General features: G+C 43.7%; 1 protein-coding gene across 2 annotated transcripts in view; it reads right to left on the bottom strand.

Moving 5' to 3' along the window:
- LOC140719391 (voltage-dependent T-type calcium channel subunit alpha-1I-like) overlaps window positions 1-24,878 on the bottom strand; it is a 542,293-nt gene that overhangs the window by 108,316 nt on the left and 409,099 nt on the right. For both annotated transcript variants that reach the window (XM_073034006.1, XM_073034007.1), the window contains exons 19-20: window positions 20,655-20,839; window positions 19,590-19,716 (exon numbers count right to left, since the gene is read on the bottom strand). In XM_073034006.1, coding sequence (XP_072890107.1) covers window positions 19,590-19,716; window positions 20,655-20,839 — 312 coding nt within the window. The remainder of the gene's footprint in view (window positions 1-19,589; window positions 19,717-20,654; window positions 20,840-24,878) is intronic.

Below are 24,878 nucleotides of genomic sequence, written 5' to 3'. Positions count from 1 at the left end.
TTGAGCATGCCTGCTGGAAGAAAAGGAACACGAGGGCTGTATATGGTGACGTATATGTACTTTGACAGTAAATTGACTTTGAACTTTGAAATGTACCAGGGTACAGTAAAAAGCTGGTCTTCAACACTGTTCTCACAGATCTATTCATTACACAGTGCATAGAGGTAGTACAAGTTAAAACAATAGCAGAATGCAGAATAAAATGCAATAATGCAGTATGATTTGTCACAACTACATCAAAACATTGTACCGTGAAATGCATCGTTTATGTCACTGACCACAAGTGTTGACACACTTCCAACAACAGCATAGCATATCCCGATTCACAGTTGTTGTTCAGATTAAACAGCGAATGGGCAAGAATGAAATCCAAGTGACTTTGACCCTGGAATGGTTATGGGTGCCAGATGGGGTGGTTCAGAAACTAACGATCCCCTGCGATTTTCACGCACAGTCTCTAGACTTTACAGAGAACGGTGCAAAAAAAGACAAAAAGCATCCAGTGAGCAGTAGTTCTGTGGGCGAAATCGTCTTGTTAATAAGAGAGGTCAGAGGAGAATGGCCACACTTGTTCTAGGTGACAGTAGCTCATCAACCACGCGTTAGAACCGTGGTGTACCGAAGAGCATCTCCGAACACACAACACGTCGAGGCTTGACGTGGGTGGACTACAGTTGCAGAAGACCACGGACGTGCACTAGGTAGCCATTTATTTGGTGCAGGAGGAACCCAGTGAAATGGCCACCAAGTGTACAGGACCGCATTTCTTATTGCAAGTTATGGTAACTTTTTTTTTATTTATTGCACTACAAAACCACAAATTCTGCAGCAGGTCAGTGGTACTAAACCTGATTCTGATTCTCTACACCTATACTAGGAAGCAATCCCGTGAACCTCCATCGGACTCGGTCTATCCTTCCTTACAGCTGGAGCCCAGATCTGATCACGTATTCCAAACGCGATCTCACCAGGGCTCTATTTAATTGGAATGAGGTGCTTTCACTCTTGCACTCAAATCCTTTTGCAATAAACGCTAACACACTGTTGGCCTTGCTAATTGTCTGCTGTTCCTGCATAATAACATAATGTTTACAAGGTCATTCTGGTCCTTCTGAAACCCAACAGCTTTCCCTCTCTATTTGTAAACTGCTTATCGATCTTTATCTAACAAATTTCAATCTGCTTTCAATTCCCTTTCAGACATTGCACTGTCTGGCTAACATCCACTTCACTGGTTAAAGCGTCCATTATTTGCTGATTAGAGTGTCAAGGAAGATTGAAACATCGAGGTGGATGTGGAAGGCGGGTGAGGACTCAGCAGTGACATCCTGCCTTTTGGTCGCTGATGTGAACCCTCTGTCGCCAAGTCTCTTTCTTTTGATGATGTCAGAGGATGCTACTGACGTTCTGCTGTTTTGGATCGGACTATGGACTGTGCACTTATTTAGTCTTATGGTTTTTATATTCTGTATTATGTTCTCAATTATTCTTCCTCATTTTTTTTTGTGCAGAGGAGAAGTTCTTGTTGCATTTTCTGTGGGGAGAGGGAGGTTTGGCGGGGGGTTGATGATCGTATTGCTGTTTTTTGTCTGGAGGTGGTGGCTTTGCTGTTTCTCTTCGAACTGACTTCCATAGTTTTCCTCTCTCGTGGCTATCTGGAGAAGATGAATCTCAGAGTTGTGTGCTGCATACATACTTTGATAATAAATGAACCTTTGAACCCTTGATCTAATAACAGCGCCAGCGACTGGAAGGTCGGAGTTCAATTCGCGCCGCTGTCTGTAACGAGTTTGTATGGGTGTGGGTGCTTGAAGTGGGGTGACACCTGCGGGCTGCCGGCAGCATATTCTCGGACGCTGCAGATTGTTGACACAAACATCACATTTCACTGTAAAGTACACAAAGTGCTGGAGGAATTCTGCAGGTCAGGAAGCATCTAAGGAGAGGAATAAAGTGCCGGCAATTCAGGCCAAGACCCTTCAAGAAGCCAGTGAAGGTGGTGGTGGGGGGTGGCGGGAGAAGGAGTACAGCTGTGAGGTGATAGGTGAAGTCAGGAGTGGGGGAAGGTAGGTGGGTGAGGGAGGAGGGAATGAAGTGAGAATCTGGGAGGCGATAGCGTGTAAAAGTTAAAGGCTCTGTTGCACTTCACTGTATAATTCAATGGGATGGTCTTTAATCTTCTCACATCACTCCTGATTTCTTCTGTTGATTATTTTGGGTAAAAAGCCTTTTTTGAGACACTTCCGCTTCATTTGCTCTGTCAAGCTCATTCAGATTTTGGTCATTGATACTAGTTTGCCTCGAAACTTGCCAGGAGTTAACCCATCCTGTGGCTGTGCATTCTCTGATTAGCTCTGCCGTTTTAACTTGCTGCTGCCTCACCTTGTGAAAGCCTGAAACCAGGCGGCTCCTGAATACAGGGCTCTTCGTCAAGGAGAACATCAGGAATCAAGCCACCATCTCAAAAGTTCAAAGTATAGTTATTATCAAAGAACATATATATCACTGTGTTCTACCCTGAGATTCATTTTCTTGCAGGCATTTGCAGTAGAATAAAACATACAATAGTATCAATGAAAAGCTACGCACAAAGACTGGCAAGTTCAAGTTTAGTTGTCACTCAACCGTACATTAACATCCGTGTACACAACCAAATGAACCAGTGTTCCTTTGGGGCCAAGGTGCAAAGCACAGAACCAATAGTCATACACAACACAACACACATATAGCAAATATAAGATAACAGCAAACATACAGTCACACAAAAAAAATACCCCAAGTCCCTAAATCCGTGAATGCTGTTGGCAAGAGCAAGCCCGCAGCAGGCTGCAGACAAGTGCAATCCAGCTTGCCTTCTACTGAGCGAACACTAGAGGGCAGCACCGACATCAGCATGGATGCTGCACCACATCACACCACCTCTGGGCACTGATGACTCTCTCCTGGGCAGCTACAAATAGGCGACACCGCGGCTTGTGGCCTAGTCCACGCTACAACCGAAGCCACGCAGTTCCCAGTCCCACCAGTAAGTCAGTGAACCAGACCTGCAGCACTCCACATTACTAATGTCCAACAGAGTCTTGCGATCACAAGAAAACGGACTAAGACAATCACTCGCTGTTAGACGGCACACCACACTGCACACCGACCCTGACATCTTTCTGTAGCAGGCACCAGGTGCAGCTCCACCAACAAGCATCTTGGTGGGTTAGACCTACAGAACTTGAGGCTCTTAATGTCCAGCAATGTCTTGCAATTGTAAAAGAGACATTTAAAAAAAGGACAATAACACCTTTGTTCGGCCCCATAGAGCCTGCTGCATCCAAGCATGCCACCATCTAATCAGAAGTTAAGGTAAATAGCTAATGTGCAAAAGACAAACTGCAAATACAAAAAAAATCAAATTATATAAATAGACAGATAGAAAGATAGAGAGATAAATAGATCGATAGACAGAAAGATAGATGACAGATAGACAGAAAGATGGATAGATAGACAGATAAATACCCAGAAAGGTAGATATAGACAGATAGATAGATAGATACATACTGATGCACCATCAATAACTCACTCTGAGACGTAAGAAGAGAGTTATCGGCTTTTATTGACTGGAAGAATGAACAACCCAACATCCTGGAGAATGAGGGCCGGCCTCAGGCCTCATTCGCCTTTATACAGGGGTTTGTGGGAGGAGCCACAGGAGCAGTCAGCAGGGGTCTGTTGGGAGCAAACCACTCTGGTATATGTAGTTCACCACACATACATAAATAGATAGATAGATATCATTGAGAACATGAATTATAGAATCCTTGAAGTGAATCCATAGGTTGTGGAATCAGTTCAGACTTGAGGTGAGTGAAGTATGATGGTTGATGAGTGATAACCGTCCCTGAACCTGATGTTATGGGAACTACGGCTCCTGTGCCTCTTGCCCAGAGGCAGTAGAATGGTTCACATTCCCCTTGAGTACAAGTGCAAGCAGGTCAATTACTTCATAAAAAGGTGTACCGAATGCCAATCGCAGGGGACTGATTGCATTGATGCCTTCTTGTTAAACCCATTGATCTGTGTCAGGACACAGACCCCTGAGAGTAGGAAATATTCATTCGCCCACAGAGCTATTAGGAAAACTGCATTCATAACAATAGAGCTGATGACTGGCATGGAACACTCATCTGCATATTGAGCAACCCCCCCTGGGCCAGCAGAATGAATTTCAGATGCAGATTAATGCCACCGACATCGCCGACTGTAAAGCACTGTCCTTGTAGCTCGCCAGGAACACCCGCTTTGCAACTCAATGCTAAAGGAGCCGCCCTCCCCGTCTACACAGAAATGGATGGAGTACAGCAGGCAAGAAAGAAAAATGCATGTTTTATTTTTGTTGTTGGCAACCTGTCAAATCCATTCTGCAACTCCTAATATACCACTGCATTTCTCTTGTCTCCAGGCTGAGTGAAGTCTTCGGAGGATTGTTAAATTCATCAGGCATGACTGCCCTTTACAAATGTGCTCTGACTACTGCTGATTACCTCGTACCTTTCCAAGTGTTGCATTATCTTCTATTTCTTGCAAAGTTTTTTGTTTGACTGACAAGGTGACATTAGCTAGTCCACAGGAGCCAAGCTTACTTACTAACTCTTTACAACAGGAAGATAACATTCAATATCTTTCACTTGAGTGGGACAATCACTGTGCATTTGGAAATTGGGTGCAGCCTCGTCTTTAACATTCCAGAGCAGTAGCATTCTTGTCACTGAAGCAGAAGTTTGTCGGATCAAGTGCCGCTTTAAAGACTTGAGCAGAGAACCCTCAAGTAATCACTGAGAGAATGCTGCACTCCTTGTAATGCCTGCGTTCAGAGAATAAACTGGTACAGCGTCCATTGAGAGCACCTGTGAGGAGTGCTGCCACAGGAAAGCAGCAACCATCACCAAGGACCCCCTCCAACCAGACCATGACCTCTCCTCGTTGCTGCCTTAGGACTCGCACCACCAGGTTCAGGAACAGCTACTACCTGTCAGCCATCAGGTTTCTAAACAAGTGCGGATTACTTCACTCACCAGAATGCACTTTCAAGGACTCTACAACAACATGTTCTCAGTAAAATACATGCAGTTATTTATTTGTTTGTTTATTTATTTATTTATCCATCTATCCAACTATCTATTCAATCATCCATCCATCCATCTAAGAACATAAGAAATAGGAGCAGGAGTCGGCCATCTGGCCCATCGAGCCGGCTCCGCCATTCAATGAGACCATGGCTGATCTGACCATGAACTCATCTCCACCTACCTGCCTTTTCCCCATAACCCTTAATTTCCCATCCATCCATCTATCCATCTATACATTTATGTATTAATATTATTTGATTTTTTTGTATTTGAACAGTTTGTCTTCTTTTGCACGTTGTTTGTCTGTCTTTGCTTGTGCGTAGTTTTTCGATTCTGTTGTATTTTTCTGTTCTACTGTGAATGCCTGCAAGAAACTGAATCTCACGGTTCGATATATGAAAACATATACGTACTTTGATAATAAATTTACTTTGAGCTTTCTCTCAGACTAATAGAACATCCCTCTGTGTTAAACAAAAGGTGATAGAAATAACCTGAGCTCAGGCAGCACCTATAGAGAGAGAACAGAGCGAACATTTCAGAGTAATGACCCTTCAACAGAGCTGGAATATTCACACAACACAAAATGCTGGAGGAACTCAGCCAGTACGGAGAGGAATAAAGAGTCGGTGATTTGGGCCGAGACTCTCCATCAGGAGTGGGAGGGAAGGGGGAAGAAGCCAAAACAAGAAGGTGTGGGGAGGCCGTGGAGTACAAGCTGGAAGGTGAATGGCAAGATGGGTGAGTGGGGTGAAGTAAGAAGCCGGGAGGTGATGGGTGGAAGGGTAAGGGGCTGAACAAGAAGGAATTTAATAGGAGAAAACAGGAGATGGGGGGGGAGGAGGGGCACCCGAGGGAGATGAGGCTCATGTGAGAAGAGGGGAATATGTTAGAGAACTTTCACTGACATACAGGTTGGAGGCTACCCAGATGTGAGGTGTTCCTCCGCCAGCTTGAGTTTGGCCTCATCGTGGCAGCAGAGGAGGCCACGGACAGTCATGGAATGGGAATGGGAAGCCAAATTGAAAAGGGTAGCTGCCTTTTGCCACAGATGGAGCGAAGGCCCTCGGGATGTGGTGGAAAACCACAGCACGCAGAGCAAGCTCGACTGGAGAACATGCTAACTCCAAGCAGGCAGCACCAGAGATCAGGGCGAACTCAGCTCTCTGAAAAGGAGAGGTATTTGTACTAACCGCGATGTTGATCCACTGTCTGAGATCTCCAAAACCAAGAGTCAGCCTCAAAATCAGAGGCTCAAAATCTACGCAACACTCACAAAATGCTAGAGGGACTCAGCAGGCCAGGCATCACCTATAGAGAAGAGTAAACAGTTGACGTTTCGGGTCGAGTCCCTTCATCAGGACTGGGAAAAAAGGTGAGAAGTTAGAGCAAGAATGAGAAGCTACCTGGTGTCCCTATCCCAGTCACTTCCAAAACTCCAGTATTCTCGCTCTGCCACCTGCAATGGACCGGTCTTAAAAAAATGTATTCTCGCTGACTTCTCATCCTTTTACCAATACTGATGAAGGATCTTCGCCCAAAACATCAACTGTTTACTCTTTTCCATAGATGCTGCCTGACCTGCTGAGTTCCTCCAGCATTTCGTCTTACTTGGATTTCCAGCTTCTGCAGATTTTCTCGACTTTGGGCTCAAAATCTATCCAAGACTGATGTGGGGAGAAACACCTTAATTCTTAGTAATTCTAAGAGTAATGTATCTTAGTAATTCTCTGTTGTTGAGTATCTTAGAAATGGCCATATAACAACTACAGCACGGAAACAGGCCATCTCGGCCCCTCTAGTCCGTGCAGCACAATTTGCTGGAGGAAGCCAACAGGTTGAGCAGAATTAGTAGGGTTGTTGGATTGAAATCTTGCATTAATTGGGGTTCCAAATGCAAGATTCCAGTCCAAAGTGTTAATAATACCTTCTCCATCACCCACCCCCACTCACCGGTTCCCCACAGGTGCTACCTGATCCACAGAGTTTCTCCAGCAGAATGTTCATTGTTCCAGATTCCTGCATCTCTTGTACCTCCACACTGTGTCTCCAGCGGTGGCGCGGTAGCGTAGTGGTTAGCGCAATGCTTTACAGTACCAGCAATTCCCGCCGCTACCTGTAAGGAGCTTGTATGTTCTCCCCATAACCTCTGGGTGCTCTGGTTTCCTCCCACAGTTCAAAGACGCACTGGTCGGTGGGTGAATTGGTCGTTGTAAATTGTCCCGTGATTAGGCTGGGATTAAATCAGGGAATTGCTGGATGGCACAGCTCAAATTTATAAATGAATAAATAGATAAGTAGATAGATAGATGGATAAATAAATAGATTGAATAAATAATCAGATAGACAAATAAATAAACAGATATTTAGATAGACAAATCAATAAATAAATAGATATTCAAGACACATGCTGGTAGATAGTTCAGCATGAAGGGAATAAAAAGATATGGAACACGATCAAACATTTAATATTCAAGATAATTTATTTTACAAGTGTAAAAGAGAACTTAATGATTGTTACCTCAGATGTGATGCAGCACAAAAAAACACTAAGTATAAAGAACAGAATAAAAACAAAAAAAACCACTATTAATATAAATATAAAAGCAATTCTATCAAACACAATGTACATCTGTACATACAGCGGGGCTGGGTGGTGTGTATGTTGCAATGGAGTGGAGTGGTGGGGTAGGGTGTTAATAAGTGTGGTGAACTACATATATCTGTCTGAACACGCCCCCCCCCCCCCCCCGCTGACTGCTCCTGTGGCTCCTCCCACTGACCCCTGCTGACAGCTCCTGTGGCTCCTCCCACTGACCCCTGCTGACTGCTCCTGTGGCTCCTCCCACTGACCCCTGCTGACTGCTCCTGTGGCTCCTCCCACTGACCCCTGCTGACTGCTCCTGTGGCTCCTCCCACAGACCCCGGTATAAAGGTGATTGGAGGCACTGCTCCTCCCTCAGTCTCCAGGATGTTGTGTGATGGTTTCTTGCTGCTGACTGCCCTCTTCCAGCTACTAAAAGCCTATCTCGACTCACATCTCCGAGAGTTATTGATGGTGAATCAACAAGTGGAGGTGCTGATCAGACTGAGAGCTTTGGCCACAAGTTATGGGGTTAGTAATGGAGGGGAAAAGATCAACCATGAGCTTATCATTTCTGATAAGCCTATTTCTGCTTCTATTTCTTAATTCTTGCCTGCATCTGGTGTCAATTCCTCCATGACTGCAATTTATTGCTTGTGCAAGATTTTGGCGAGGCCACATTTGGAGTAACGTGTTCGGGTTTGGAAAGATGCCATTAATCCGGAAAGAGTGGAGGAGATTTACGGTGGTGTTGGAGAGACTCGGGATGGTAGGCATACTCTGCAGCTCAAGAAGCATCCATATAGAGAGATAAATACGGAGCTAACGCTTCAGATCAATGGCCCTTCAACAGAACTGGGATATTAACACAACTCAAGGTGGTGGATAGTCAGGGATTTATATCAAGCTCGTTTGAAGAAATCCCTGCCTAATTATCTTCAGCATATAGATTGTACCACCAGAGGTCCCAACACAACAGACCACTGCTACTCTAAGATAAGGAATGCCTACCATTCCATGTCTGGACTGCATTTCAGGAAATCTGGTCACACGACTGCATTTTTCCTTCCTGCATACAGTCAGAGACTAAGGAGCAAGTTTCCAGAGATAGAGGAGGTCATGGGAGACAGAGGAGCACAGTAATCACTTCAAGTCTGTGGACTAGGGGTATTCAAGACTCAACTGTGGATCTGAATCATGGGCTTTATAAAAACTGTTGTAGACGAATGTGGCCCCACAAAATCATTCCCCAACCTGAAGCTCTGGATAAACCATGAGATCCACAATCCGCTGAGAGCCAGATCAGAGGCATTCAGGTTTATCAACCAAGAAGGTTACAAGTGGTCCAGGTACGATCTCTGGAAAGCCATCTCATTGGCGAAGAGGCAATTCTGGACTAAGCTTGAATAAATGAAAATGCTCGACAGCTGTGGCAGTGCCTGAAAACAACCACCTCTTACAGAAGTGAAATCAAGTGACATAGCTGACAACAGGGCTTTGCTTCCAGGTGAACTCAACACTCACTTTAACCTTCAAAACATGGAGGAACCATCGTGAACTCCCACAGCCTGTGTTGATCCTGTGGCTTCAGTCCCTGATGCTGATGTGCGAGCAGCCTTCAGGAGGGTGAACCCATGAAAAGCATCTGGCTCAGACGGGCTACCTGGCTATGTGCTAATGTTCTGTGCCGATGAACTAGTGGAGTGTTTTCTAAGATCTTTAACCTCTCGCTTCAGCAGTCTGAGGGACCCACCTGCTTCAAGCAGGCTTCGATTACACTGGTACCTCAGAAAAAAGTGTCAATCTGCCTCAATAACTATCAGCCAGTATCATCCAAATGGCACAGTAGATGTCGTTTCAATGGCTCTTCACTCAGCCCTGGAATATCTGGTCAGCAAAGGTGCATGCAACAGAATGTTCTTTATTGACTACAGCTTGACATTCAATGCCATCATAGCCTCAAAACCAAACAATAAGCTTCAAAACCATTGCCTCAATACCTCCTTGTGCAATTGGGTCCTCAATTTCCACACTTGCAGACTTGCAGACCCCAGTCAGTCAGATTGGCAACATTTCCTCCACAATCTCCATCAGCAGGGGTGCACCAGAAGGCTGTGTGTTTAGTCCCCCCGCATCACAGCCTGGTATGGGATCACCAACTCACTTGAATGGAAAATCCTGCAAAAGGTAGTGGATACGGCACGGGAAAATGCCTCCCCATCACTGAGCACATCCACACAGGGTGCTGTTGCAGGAAAGTAGCATTCATTATCAGGGACACCCCCCCACCACCACCCAGGCCATGCTCTCTTCTCGTGGCTGCCATCAGGAATAAGGTACAGGACCCTTAGGATCCACAACAGCAGGTTCAGGAACAGCTATTACTCCTCAACCATCAGGCTCCTGAACCAAAGGGGATAACTTCTATCAACTTCACTTGCCCCAACTCAGTGCTTGTCCTAATGCTACGGTCCCTCCTACCTTATGGTAGGGGCCAAAGAGATTGTTGGACAGATGGGAGGGATCACTGACAGTGCTAAGGGCCCTGAATATGCAGTGCTCCTGATATATCTCCAATGGATGGAAAAGAGACAACTATGAGTTAGGATGGAGGGCCTGTTTCCACGCTGAATGACTATCAAGCTACTGTTTATGTTAGGAAAGATCTGAAAGTCTGGTTTTCTCTCCACTAAGGTTGTATTCAATCGAGCTAGGTTGAACCTAAACTTGTAAAATACATCTAATGGGTTCTACGATTACACAGGCACTTGGAAACATAAAGAACTTTCCTTCACTGAGCATGGAGAAGATAATTATCCCCTCAGTGAGTTGGTAAGACACTATTATGCTCGCTTTAAGCTCTGACAGATTCGATGTACCGTACACAATCTTATTCAACATTGAACAATATCAGACCATGATATTGTGCCAAACTTTTAACCTACTCTAATACCAATCTAACCCTATCCTCCTCATAGCTCCCCACTTTTCTATCATCCATGTGTCTATCCGTGATGTATCTACCTCTACCAACACCCTGCAGGGTGCTTCATGCACCCCCAACTCTCTGTGTAAAAATCTTACCTCTGACATCCCCCCATACTATGCTCCTTAAATCCTTAATCTCCTTAAAATTATGCCCTATTGTCAGCCATTTCCGCTTGGTAATAAATCCACTAGCAAAAATGAGGGAAAAAAGTGGCATTATTGATTGAGAACTTTACCTGGTTTGTTCTGTATTTTACTGATTTATTTTTAAAAATGCTGCAAGTACTCATCGATGCTGAAGAGAGTAACAACATTAAACAACGTTAAAATTTAATGACTTATAAAGACGACTTTGCAGATGAGACAACTGTTTCTCTGCCCATGGATGTGCCAGATCTTGCTGGTACTTCCACATCTCCAGTATGGACTAGAAAATACATCAGCGCTTCTACTTCCTCAGGGATGAAGAAATTCAACATGTTCCCACCCCCCAACCCACACCCATATTTTATAGAAATCATCCTATTCAGATGCATCACAGCTTGGGATGGCAACCGCTCTGCATGAGACCACAGGGAATGCAGACAGCTGTGGACGCAGCTCAGTATATTACAGAAACTAGTCTTCTTTCCATGGGCTTTATCTACACGTCTTGCTGCCTCAGAAAAGCAGGCAGCCAAATCAACATTCCCTATCACCCAGGACATCCTCTCTTCTTCGCTGTCCCATCAGGCAGAAGATACAAAAGTCTGGAAATGTACCAACAGGCTCACTATTCCACTGTTATAAGACAACTGAGTAGACCTCCTGGATAAGATGGACTCTTATCTAATCAATGATAAGCAACCTGTCATGGCCTTACATCTGTTCTGCACCTTTTCTGTACGGTAACACAATGTCTGCATTCTGCCATTGCTTTTCCTTGGACTACCTCAATGTACTGATGTGATAAAATGGTTTGTAGGAATAGCATGCAAAATAAAGTTTTTCCTGTAGTGCCCTCAGTCACAGAGCATTAAAGCACAGAACCAGGCCCTTTGGCCCATCTAGTGCATGCTGAACTATTATTCTGCCTAGTCCCTTGGGCCTGCACCTGGACCACTGACCTCCAAATCCATGTACTTATCCAAACTTCTCTTAAATGTTGGAATTGAACCCATATCCAGCACATCTGCTGGCAACTCGTTCCACACTCTCAGCATCCTTGAGTGAAGAAGTTCTCCTCATGTTCTCTCTAAATATTTCACCTTTCACCCTCAACCCATGACCTGTAGGGTGAAACTTGATAAAGATGACAGTAATAAACCAATTTTACCATTTCAGATCTAGTGATGAGAGCAGATATAGGACCACTAGAAAATGAGGCTGGATAAATAATAATAGGGGACGAGTAGATGGCAGATGAACTAAATGAGTATTTTGCTTCAGTCTTCATTGTGGAAGACACTAGCAGTGTGTCAGGTATTGAAGGGTGTGAGGGAAGAGAAGTGAGTGCAGTTACTATTACAATAGAGAAGGCACTCAAAAATCTAAACGTGACCCGGACTAGATGATCTACATCCTAGGGTTTTGAAAGAGGTAGTGGTAGTGATTGTGGAGGCATTAGTAATGACCTTTCAAAAATCATTGGCCTCTGGCATGGTGCCAGAAGATTGGAAGATTGCAAATGTCATCCACTCTTTAAGAAAGGAGGAAGGCAGCAGAAAGGAAATTATAGACCAGTTAGCCTGAACTCAGTGGTTGGGAAGGTGTTGGAGTCAATTGTTAAGGATGAAGTTATGGAGTGTTTGGTGACACAGGACAAAATAGGATAACATCAGTATGGTTTCCTTAAAGGAAAATGTTGCCCGATGAACCTGTTGGAATTCCTTGAGGGGATTACATGTAGGATAGATAAAGGGGATGCAATGGATGTTGTATATTTGGACTTTCAGAAGGTCTTTGACAAGGTGCCACACATGAGGCTGCTTACTGAGTTAAGATCCCATGGTATTACAGGAAAGTTACTGGCATGGTTGGAGCACTGGCTGATTGGTAGGAGGCAGCAAGTGGGAATGAAAAGATCATTTTCTGGTTGGCTGTCAGTGACTAGTGATGTTCTGCAGGGGTTGGGTTGGGACCGCTTCTTTTTATGTTGTATATCAATGATTTAGATGATGGAATAGATGGCTTTGTTGCCAAGTTTGCAGATGCTATGAAGATTGGTGGAGAGGCAGGTAGTGTTAAGGAAACAGATAAGCTGCAGAAAGACTTAGACAGATTAGGAGAATGGGCAAGAGAGTGGCAAATGAAATACAATGCTACTATATGCATTGTCATGCACTTTGGTAGTGGAAGTAAATGTGGAGACTATTTTCTAAGTGGAGAGAAAATCCAAAAATCCGAGATACAAAGGGACTTGGGAGTCCTTGTGCAGAACTCCCTAAAGGTTAACTTGTAGGTAGGGTCAGTGGAGAGGAAAGCAAATTCAATGTTAGTATTTATTTCAACAGGTCCAGAATACAAGAGCAGGGATGTGCTGCTGAGGCTATATTAGGCACTGGTGAGGCCTCACTTTGAGTATTGTGAACAGTTTTGGGCTGGCATTGGAGAGAATTCAAAGGAGGTTCACAAGGATGATTCTAGGAATGAAGGGGTTATCTTACAAGGAACATTTGATAGCTCTGGGTCTGTACTTGCTGGAATTTAGAAGCATGGGGGGGGGATCTCACTGAAACCTTATAAATGTTGAAAGGCTTAGACAGAGTCGATGTGGAAAGAAATCTTTCTAGGACAAGAGGGCACAGCCTCAGAATAGAGGGGCATCCATTTAAAACAGAGGTGTGGAGAAATTTCTTTAGCCAGAAAGTGGAGTATTTGTGGAATTTATAACCACAGGCAGCTGTGAAGGCCAGGTAGGTGGGTGTACTTCAGGCAGAGCTTGATAGGTTCTTGATTGGACACGGCTACGGGAAGAAGGCCGGGGAGTGGGGCTGAGGAGGGGAGAAAAGGGTCAGCCATGATTGGTGGAGCAGACTCGATGGGCCAAATGGCCTAATTCTGATCCTGTGTCTTCCGGTCTACTGTATAGCATCAGTAATATTTGCTTCTTTTTTCCAGCTTCAACGTACCTCTGTTGAAATATTTGAGATTTTGCACCAATTTAATTGGGGTGGCACGGTAGTGTAGTGGTTAGCATGAAGTAAAAGCAAAAGAGAGGGCATACAAGGAAGCCAGAGCTAGTGGGAGGATAGAGGATTGGGAAGCTTTTAAAAACTTGCAGATGGAAACTAAGAAGGTCACTCGGAAGGAAAAGATGAATTATGAGAGGAAGCTGGCGACTAATATCAAAGAAGATACTAAAAGCTTTTTTTAAGTATATAAAGGGTAAAAGAGAGTCGAGGGTAGATATAGGACCAATGAGAGATGGCAGAGATGACAGTGGAAGCCATCTGCAGTATATTGGACATTCAAGAGTGTCAGGGAAGTGAAGCTTGTGCAGTGAAAATTACGACTGAGAAGGTGCTCAGGAAGCTTAATGTTCTGCGGGTGGATAAATCTCCTGGACCTGATGGAATGCACCCTTGGATTCTGAAGGAAGTAGCTGGAGAGATTGCGGAGGCATTAACAACAATCTTTCAAGAATTGATAGATTCTGGCATTGTATCAGATGACTGAAAATTTTCAAATGTTACTCCGCTATTTAAGAAGGGTGAGAAAGTGAGAAAGCAGAAAGGAAACTATAGAGCAAACACAAGGAAATCTGCAGATGCTGGAAATTTAAACAGAGCAGGCCAGGCAGCATTTTGTGTGTGTTGAGGAAACTATAGACCTGTTAGCCTGACATCACTGGTTGGGAAGTTGTTGGAATTGATTGTTAGGGATGAGATTTCAGAGTACTGGAGGCACATGACAAGATAGTCCAAAGCCAGCATGGCTTCCTGAAAGAAAAATCCTGCCTGACTAACCCACTGCAATACTTTGAGGAAATTACAAGCAGGGTAGACAAAGGAGATGCAGTAGACGTGGTATACTTGGATTTTCAGAAGGCTTTTGACAATGTGCTGCACATGAGGCTGCTTAGCAAGATAAAAGCCCATGGAATTACAGGGAAGTTACTAGCATGGGTGGAGCATTGGCTGGTCGGCAGAAAACTGGTCAGAGTGGGAATAAAGGGATCCTATTCTGGCTGGCTGCCAGTTACCAGTGGAGTTTCACAGGGGTTGGTGTTGGAACCGTTTCTTTTTTATGATTTATGTCAATGATTTGGACTGTGGTATTAATGGATCTGTGGCTAGATTTCCCAATGATACAAAGATAGGTGAAGGAGCGGGTAGTATTGAGGTAACAAATAGCCTGCAGAGGGACTTAGATCATTTAGGGGAATGGGCAAAGAAGTGGCAAATGAAATACAATGTTGGAAAGTGTATGGTCATGCACTTTGGTGGAAGAAATAAACGGGCAGGCTATTATTTAGATGGGGAGAGAATTCAAAATGCAGAGATGCAAAGGGACTTGGGAATCCTTGTGCAAGGTACTCTAAAGGTTAATCTCCAGGTTGAGTTGGTTGTGAAGAAGGCAAATGCAATGTTGGCATTCATTTCTAGAAGTATAGAATATAAGAGCAGGGATGTGATGTTGAGGCTCTATAAGGCACTTGTGAGACCACACTTGGAGTATTGTGTGCAGTTTTGGGCTCATTATTTTAGAAAGGATGTACTGATATTGGAGAGGGTTCAGAGAAGATTCATGAGAATGATTCCAGGAATGAGAGGGTTAACATATGAGGAATGTTTGGCAGTGCTTGGGCTGTATTCCTTGGAGTTCAGGAGAATGAGGGGGGATCTCAGAGAATCATTCTGAACGTTAAAAGGCCTGAACAGATTATATATGGCAAAGTTATCTCCCGTGGTAGAAGAGGACACAACTTCAGGATTGAAGGAGAAATTGTGAATGAGAAAAAGTGTGGAGAAATTACCTTAGTCAGACGGTGGTAAATCTGTGGAATTTGTTGCCATGAGTGGCTGTGGAGGCCAAATCATTGGGTGCGTTTGAGGCAGAGATAGATAGGTTCTTGCTTAACCAAGGCACACAAAGAGTATGGGTTGAAAGTAGGGGAGTGGGGATGACTGGAAGAATTGGATCAGCCATGATTACATGACAGTGCAGACTCGATGGGCTGAACGGCCTACTTTTGCTCCTATATCTTATGGTCTTACAATGCTTTACTCCTATATCTTATGGTCTTACAATGCTTTACAGTACAGGTGACCTAGGTTCAATTCCCGTTCTCCCCGTGACTGCATGGGATTCCTCTGGGTGCTCTGGTTTCCTCCCACATTCCAAAGACGTACCAGGTTGGTAGGCTAATAGGTAATTGTAAATTGTCTAGGGTTAAAATTGGGGGATTGCTTGAAGGGACGGAAAGGCCTATTCTGTGCTGTATCTCAATAAATAAATAAATAATCAATGATCAAAGCTTGTAAGACCCCGTGCCACAGGTAATCTTACACATTACCACAGTTGTCAAATGTCCCCTCTTTGAGGGAGGGCCATCTCCTCTCATTACTAACCTTATCCATCGAAAGGCAAATTGCTCTAAAGCAAAAGGATTTAATAAAAGCCATAAATCCGTCTCAATGGGTCAAGCATTTTCACTGTCAATGCATCAAAAATTATAGCTGTAGCCTTAAATATAATTAGCAGTTCTTCTCAAGTCATTAACCTTAAGCTAAAACACCATACAGTGTGAATCAATTCCCATTTATGGAACCAGTGGTGCAGATATCCAAATGCATATATAATGAGGGAGAGCAAACCTGGTACTTGCCGTGCTTTTAGCAATCAAAGCCATTACCGACACCAAGGTCAAGCTTAAGGCAGGGCGCATTTAGGTAAAGATCTTTCTAAATTCCCACTGTTGCTGACAACAATGATAAGCAGCCACAATGTAATAGTGATTTCCAAGCTGATAATTGAATGGGCTGTTACTTTTGGTGACCTTAATTTGCTAGTTAAACAAAGGGACGGTAAGCGTAAGTACACTCAGTGGCCACTTTACTAGGTACACCTGCTTGTAAGTGCAAATATCTCATCAGCCAATCGCGTGGCAGCAACTCAATGCATAAACGCATGCAGACGTGGTCAAGAGGCTCAGTTGTTGTTCGGGCCAAATATCAGAATGGGGAAGAAATGTGATCTAAGTGACCTTGACCGTGGAATGACTGTTGGTGCCAGATGGGGTGGTTTGAGTATGTCAGACACTGCTGATTTTCTGGGATTTTCATCATAACCATCTCTGGAGTTTACAGAGAATGGTGCAAAAAAAAAACCCAGTTCTGTTGGAGAAAATGCCTTGTTAGTGAGAAGTCAGAGAGAATAGCCAGAATGGTTTAATCTGACAGGAAGGTGACAGTAACCCAAATAACTACGTGTTACGACAGCAGAAGAGTTTCTCTGAGCGAACAACACATCAAACCTTGAAGTGGATGGGCTACAGCAGCAGAAGACCATGAACATACACTCATTGGCTACTTTATCAGGTACAGGGGGTACCTAATAAAGTGGCCACTGAATGTGCAGTCCACACCTCATACTTTCACTGACACAGTCCCTGTACTAGTGCGTTGTCATGTGCCCTGCTTCTACCTAGGCGAGTTCCTCTTGCCAGGAGTTACCTTGTCACTTTATCATTTTCTGTCAGAGTCACCTCATGCTCAGATACTCCTGCACCCCGTGTCACTTTATGCACATACGATCAGTCAATGTACAGTATATAAACTAATATTATGTATAAACGGCCACACCCAACAGCTACTTGTACATTGTGTTTCATAGGATTGCTTTTATATTTATTGTATTTTTTTTAATGCTTATTGTTTTATTTTAATGCAGCATCGGATCTGGGGAAACGATCATTTCGTTCTGCTTTCACTTGTGTACTGCAGACTGACAGTGAGCAATCTCCAGCCTTGAAAAGGCAGAGAGCAGTGACAAAATTCACCATTGCTTTCAAGGTGCCAGTGCAGCCTTCGCCTGTTTGGGGAAAAGAATTGCCAAAGATCAAAGCTTCAAATAACAGTGATATCCACTCTCCTGCCTTCTCCAAGGATCATAGAGGCTGGAGGAGAGGCTTGAGGGTTCCTGAGATCCCACGAGTGCTACCGCCTGGAGCTTAGCTCCTGGTAGGGTCACTGGTGGTGGTAAGGTCAATGGGGAAGTTCCAGACAAAGAGCGATCCAACCGAGTACTCAACGGTGTGCTGGAAGATGATGGCGTATTACAATGGCAGTGAAGACGGAGGCAGTAGTGAAGGATCCCCAGTCGTCTTGCATGCCATAATATGGGGTCCTGGGCCAGACCCTTCATGTGGTGGCTGCCCGTGCATCAGCCTCCCCACGTTAAACAAAGCCACACACAAGCATCATACTCAACTGGAGTGATCGCATTACTACTCTCCAGCGGGCTCCTGAGCCACAGCATACCTAAAGTAGAATGCTCAAAGTAAATTTATTATCAAAGCACATATATGTCACCATATACAGCCCTGACATTCATCTTCTTGTGGGCCTACTCAATAAATCCATTATAGAATAATAACCATAATACAATCAATGAAAGACTGCACCAACCTGGGGTATTCAGCTAGTCTGCAAAAGATAACAAACTGTAGAAATATGAAAAGGAAGAAATAACAATAATAAATAAATAAGCAATAAATGTTGAGAACATAAGATGAAGAGTCTTTGAAAGTGAGTTCATAAGTTGTGGGGACATTTCAATGATGGGGCAAGTGAAGTTGAGTGAAGTTACCCTTTTAGTCCAAGAGCCTGATGGGTGAGGGGTAATAACTGTTCCTGATCCTGGTGGTGTGAGTCCTGAGGCTCCTGTACCTTTTCCCTGATGGCAGCACCAATTATGACCTGGGTGGTGGGGGCCTCTGATGATGGATACAGCTTTCCTGCAATAATGCTCTGTGTAGATGTGCTCAGTGGTGGGAAGGCACTGAAGAAGTGTTATCAGCACGGGTTCCACAAAATCCTCTCACAGCGTAACTGAAGTAATTCAAATTAGCACGCTCTCCCAACATCCCCAACACCGAGGCGCAGAATTCCAGCCCACAACGTATGAAGTTTGCCACACAGCCAATCAGTGACAAGAGTTCCTCACCACATCACAAATGCGTTTCTGAAATGACATCCAATCAGCTGATTGAAAAGTATATAAAGGCCAGACATTCGGAGGACACCTCACATTCCATTGTGCATGGTGATGAAATGTTTTCAATTAAATTGCCAAGTTCAGAGAAAAACTCATCCCAACCAACAAATGATTTGGCAGAACTTTATACCACTGCTGATCAAGGGGGTCCACAATTATTATGTCAAAGATTCAAAGTACATTAATTATCCAGGTATATATACAGTATTCAACCCTGAGAGTCATCTTCCCTCAGACAGCCATGAAACCAAGAAAGAAAACCATGGAACCTGCTCAAAGAAAAACATCAAACCCCCAACACTAAAAAAAAGGAACAAATCATGCAAACGGCAAAGGCAAAAAATAAGCGTGAAAAACAAAGAATGTAAAACATCAAACCACAAGTCATCAAATCAATCCAGACATATTCAGTTCAGCTCAGTTCAATCTAGCTCTGTGTTGTTCATTAACTTTAGGCCACAGAGCCAATCTGCCCTGATCAACATCGCACAAAATAGCGACAAAAAAGGAGCAGCCAGAAACCCGAAACACATCATAACGTGAAATTCGGAGCAATAGAAATGTTTAACTGTTCACTCTGGCCATTCTGCATCTAGTAGTACAAATGAGATTATTGCATCTTCTGCCATGGATTTTAATTTTACCGCGTAGCAGACTTTTAAGCTGAGATTCCAGAGTGGCAGAGAAAATGTCTTCCTCACCTGGACTCCCAGAATCCCAAAGATTATGAAGAAAGCACAGCAAATGAGGACGATGTTCCCGATCGGCTTTAGGGAGGAAATAAGGGTTTCAACAACCAGCTTCAAGCCTGGTGCTCGACTAATGACCCTAAGGAAAGACAAGAGGAAGGAGAGCAAGATTGCAGGTGGCACATTTGTTAGAACTTGTAAACAATCTTTTTTACATAATCAGAATTAAATTCTCAGGTATTATCTATAAAGATTTGACAGTGAGGGTTAAGATCACAAGCCCATTAGATATACAGTACATAGGAGCAGGATTAGGCAATTGCCCACTAAGTCTGCTCCGTCATTCAATAATGGCTGATTTTCTTTTAACCTCATTTTCTCCATTAACCTCCAGAGTAAGCATAAAGTGATCGATCAGATGGATATCTGAACTGAGAAGTTATACCCAGCATGAATGGTTTGCTCTAGACCACCATCGGAAAAAAAGCAGAGAGTCCAGGATGGAGTTCTTTAAGACTGTGCAAAGGTTGCCAAAAATGGCTGCAAAGGTGGCATCACAGGTAAATAGGGTCATAAAGAGAACATTTGGCACATTGGCCTTCATAAATCAGGGCATGTAGTACAGGAGATGGAAAGCTATGCTGAAGTTGTACAAGACATTCATAAGACTAAATTTGGAGTACTATATACAGTTCTGGTCACCTACATACCGGGAAGATATTAATTAGCTTGTAAGAATGTAGAGAATTTTGGGATTCCTCTGAGTGCTCCAGTTTCCTCCCACAGTACTGGTTAGTAGGTTAACTGGTCACTGTAAACTTTCCCATAATTAGGCCATGCTTAAGTCGAGGGTTGCTGGGCAGTACGGTTTGAAGGGCCGGAAGGGCCTATTCTGCTCTGTACCTCAATAAATAAATTAATCAATAAATAAGAATTGTAGACGGAACTTCAATCAGTAATTCAAACCAAAATTGCTGCTTTATGGAGAAGAATGGAAAATGATAGCATTACAACCCAATGCATTACATCTCAACAATCCTTGATTCAACTAGGCCCTGATGTATTTCTTTGCTGTACCTGAGGGGACGCAGTGTACGGAGAAGCCTTAGCACCCGGAGTACGCCCAGGATCTTGGCTCCCCCTGCAGAGGCCAGGGACACGACTATGTCAATGAGGGAGACAAAGACCAGGAATCCGTCCAGAATGTTCCAGCTGCTTCTCAGGTATGCTTCATTGCCAAAGTAAAACCCCAGAGAGACGACCTAAGAAACATCAAGAGCAAGAGTCACTTGAGAGTGAAACTATCTGGAGAAGAATAATTGTGATGGTATCATCATGAAAGGGGCCTAGAACCCCAGCAGCTGCTATCTTTTTGGTACATCACACTGGACAGCAAATCTTTTCAGGTTTTGCATCCTCAGAATGTTCCTTTGTTTATGATAGATCGTTTGAAGCAGAATACAAATATAAGTTCAGACTACTTGTATCACGTTGGAATTTGGAGAAACAAGAAATTAACTTTTAATGAATATGATGTGTTTAATTGCATAATGGTGCTGATGCTTTGCAATAGTTCAACTAAGCTAAGAGTGTTTTGTTGATGATTTTCATTTGTATTCAGTGATTGAGGCTTCTCGCCTAAGTGTCCAACAATAAGCAAACAGCATTGATGGATTCCAGTTGCCCTGATACCGTTTCTCCATGTCCGCAATGTCCTGGTGAAACCTTTCACCACGCTCATCACTGACAGCACCAAGATTTGCAGGGAATAAGTCTAAATGGGAATGCAGAAAGTGAATCTTCAATGACATGTTGCACTTCATGGTTTTGTGTGCTTGAAGCACATTGTCAAACAGCTGCATGTACATTGAATTTTCAGCTGCATCCTTGAATGCCTTCCATGCGATTTTCTCTGGTCCCAACAGAAGTTCTTCGAATTGCCTGTCACTAATGACCTGATTGATTTGTGGACCAACAAGAATGCCTTTCATAATCTTGGAATCAATTATTCTGACTTGAATTATGAATTGGAGTGACAGATAAAGGTAATTTTTAAAATGTGGGTGATAGGGAAATTTCATGGCGATTTTCATGACCAGCAGCCCAAAACTACACCCAAGTGTGGTCAGGAAGCAAAATCTTTGTGGTGTAGTGTTATTAAACCAAGCCACCTAGAAAGATTGCACAAAGCTTTGAGCGGAAGAGTTGGGGTTCTGAGCTATCATATACCCCTCAGCCAATATCACTAAACAGTCAACATAAACAGATCCTGAAGAAGGGTCTCGGCCAGAAACGGCAACTGTTTACTCTTTTCCATGAATGCTGCCTGGCCTGCTGAGTTCCTCCAGCACTTTGTGTGTGTTGCGTTGATATCCAGCGTCTGCAGATTTTCTCAAGTTTGTTATAAACTTGAATCTTTTATGTTCATCTGAGAGGGCAGATGAAACTTTGGTTCAATGTGTCCTTCTAACTTCAGCAGCGTATCACTCATGGAATAACAGGTCTCCAACAGTATTAGCACATCCTAGTTCTGACGATCAAACAAACTCTGCAGATAATGGATTGTCTTTAAAGAAAAGATTACCTTTATGTGTCACATGTACATCGAAACATACTGTTCTCCCAAGCTACAGACTCACTTTCCAGGACTTGACAACTCATTTTCCAATATTTATTGCATATTTATTTATTATTATTATTATTTTTCTTCCTCTCATTATGTATTTGTACAGTTTGTTGTCCTTTGCACATTGGTTGTTTGTCCATCCTGTTGGGAGCGGTCTTTCATTGACTCTATTGCGTCTGTTGCGTTCACTGTGAATGCCCGCAAGAAAATGGATTTCAGGGTTGTATACGGTAATGCATACGCACTTTGATAATAAATTACTATAAAGGAACGGAGTTATTGACATTATTGATTATATCTGTTGTAAAGTAATAGCCCAGCTTTGTTTAGTTTAGTGTTTTTTTTTTCATTTCTAATTTAGGTTTTTTTTCATTCATGTTAAATACATCAAGAGTTTGGGAGGCTTAGTACATTTGTATTATCTATAGCTTATACTTGTTTATTAACTATGTATTCCCAATCTCTCTGTATTACCATTGTTATTTTGCTTATGTTTGAAAATTAATAAAAAGATTTAAAAAGAAAGAAAGATAATAAATTACTTTTAACCTTTGAATATACAGTGAAATGCATTGATTCCACAACCAACACAGTCTAAGAAGTGCTGGGGGCAGACCACAAGTGACTCAGCCAGCTCCATCATGGGCGCTAGCTTCTCCACCAACAAGAACACCTTTAAAAGGAGATGCCTCTAAAAGGTAAGGACCCTCACCACCCAGGACACGTCTGCTTCTCTTTACCACCATCAAAGAGGAGGTACAGGAGCCTGAAGACACACACTCAGCATTTTAGGAACAGCTTCTTCCTCTCTGGCATCTAATTTCTGAACGGACAATGAACCCATGAACACTACCTTACTGTTCTTGCTCTCTTATTTCACTACTTGTTTAAATTGTGTGTGTGTGTATGTATATATATATATATATATCTTATTGCAATTTACATTTAGTATATTTTATGTACTGGACTTCAAAACAACAAATCTCATGTATGTCAGAGATAATCAATCTGATATTGATTCTGTTTCTGAAGTGTCACCATGCTTCTGGCACCAACATAGCATGCCCAATAGCTTGTGACTGGCCTATTCCCTGCTGAGAATCTCCAGCACTTGTTTTTAATTCCCAATTTTGCCTCTCCGACAGTCCAATAATCCTGGTACTGCCACTCCATTAGTGTGGCTTTCCCTCAGGACTGCCGTTGGGAAAATACAGTGCTCCCTCGGCTCTGTCCTTCAGGCAGCGCCACTGTACCTAACTCTGATCGTTGACAGTACATCGCTCTCTCACTAATTCTGTTCCAATGGGGAAACGTTCCCTCAGTACTACCGTGGCAACAGAGTAGCACTCCCTCAGCACTACGCTTACCACAGGTCAGCCTGCTTGATAAGACTCAACAGTAGGGAGTTGAACCCACAACTCAATGCATGTTAGCACGCAAGCTCTCCTGGCAACTACTGGCAGTTAACAGCGAACGCTCCTCCCTTCGTTACCTAGCAGACATGACCAGGGTGGAAGCAGACAGGGGCATCTCAGGGATGTGACACACAGGAGGGTGGGACAGCTGGAGCTGCTGCCTCCAGGTCCGGCAACCTAGGATCAACCCTGGCCTGTGAAGGTGTTGATGTGGTGCCTGCAGTGACTCTACGGGTTTTGTCCAGGCACTCCACACCCAGAAGAAATGTAGGTTGGAGGATTACATGGCCACTTTGAATTGCCCCTAGTGTTCAGATCAGGGGCTCCCAACCTTTTGAATGCCATGGACCTCTACCATCCACTGACGGCTCCGTGGACCCCAAGTTGGGAGCCCAAGTTGGGTTTAGATGAATGGCAGAATTTGGGATGGGGGGAGTTGACTGGAATGTGGAGAGAATAAAATGGGATCAATGTAGAATTATTCCTCCAAGAGAACTACAATCTTGTCATGGTTTTGAGGCCTGCATGCCTCAATGTTGTCTGGAGTCAGTCCTGTCAAAGTGTTGCGGCCTGAAACGTTGACTGTACTCTTTTCCATAGGTGCTGCCTGGCCTGCTGGGTTCCACCAGCATTTTGTGTATGTTTCAGGGATTTACGTTTTGGGTCTTCGTAGGGTCACCCATGTCAAATAGGTCAAAGGGTAAGAACCAGACTAAGAGAGGTCCACTGGTCCTCCAGGTTCAGGAGTTCAGCTCAGGACTAACAACTCAGGCTGGTCAAGCAAAATTGTTACTGAAACAGCAATGAAGAACCCTTCTCCGTCTGAGTGTGACGGTATTCCTGAGTCGCCACCAGGGACTTGCATGGTTGACAGGAGTGAAAACCAAGAGGCATGACGAAGGAAGCCCTGAACACCATCAAGACTGGGACTAAAATTGGCTGGCCAAGGACAGACAGAGATGGAGGACTTTCATTGCTGCTCTCAACGCCAGTGGCATAATGGGCAGTAAGTAAGTAGCAGGATTAGTGTTAATGGATGTTTGATGGTTAGCACAGATTCAGTGGTCAAGGAACTGTTACTGTGCAGTATGACTCTGTGTTGTTGGATTGGGGTTTGGAATTGTTTAACTTTCCTGTGCTTGCTTGTTATTTTAAATAATCACCTACTCACGGCGGGGGACGGCCCATTTCAGCTCACTGCTCCGCCGTCGTTTACTTGGCTCTGCTTTGAACTAAGGGTCTGTGGACGGACTCTCATAG

Source organism: Hemitrygon akajei, chromosome 31 (genome assembly GCF_048418815.1).
Source record: "Hemitrygon akajei chromosome 31, sHemAka1.3, whole genome shotgun sequence".
NCBI lineage: Eukaryota > Metazoa > Chordata > Chondrichthyes > Myliobatiformes > Dasyatidae > Hemitrygon > Hemitrygon akajei.
Note: the sequence above shows the minus strand (reverse complement) of the source record. Positions and strands in the feature narration are given on the sequence as shown.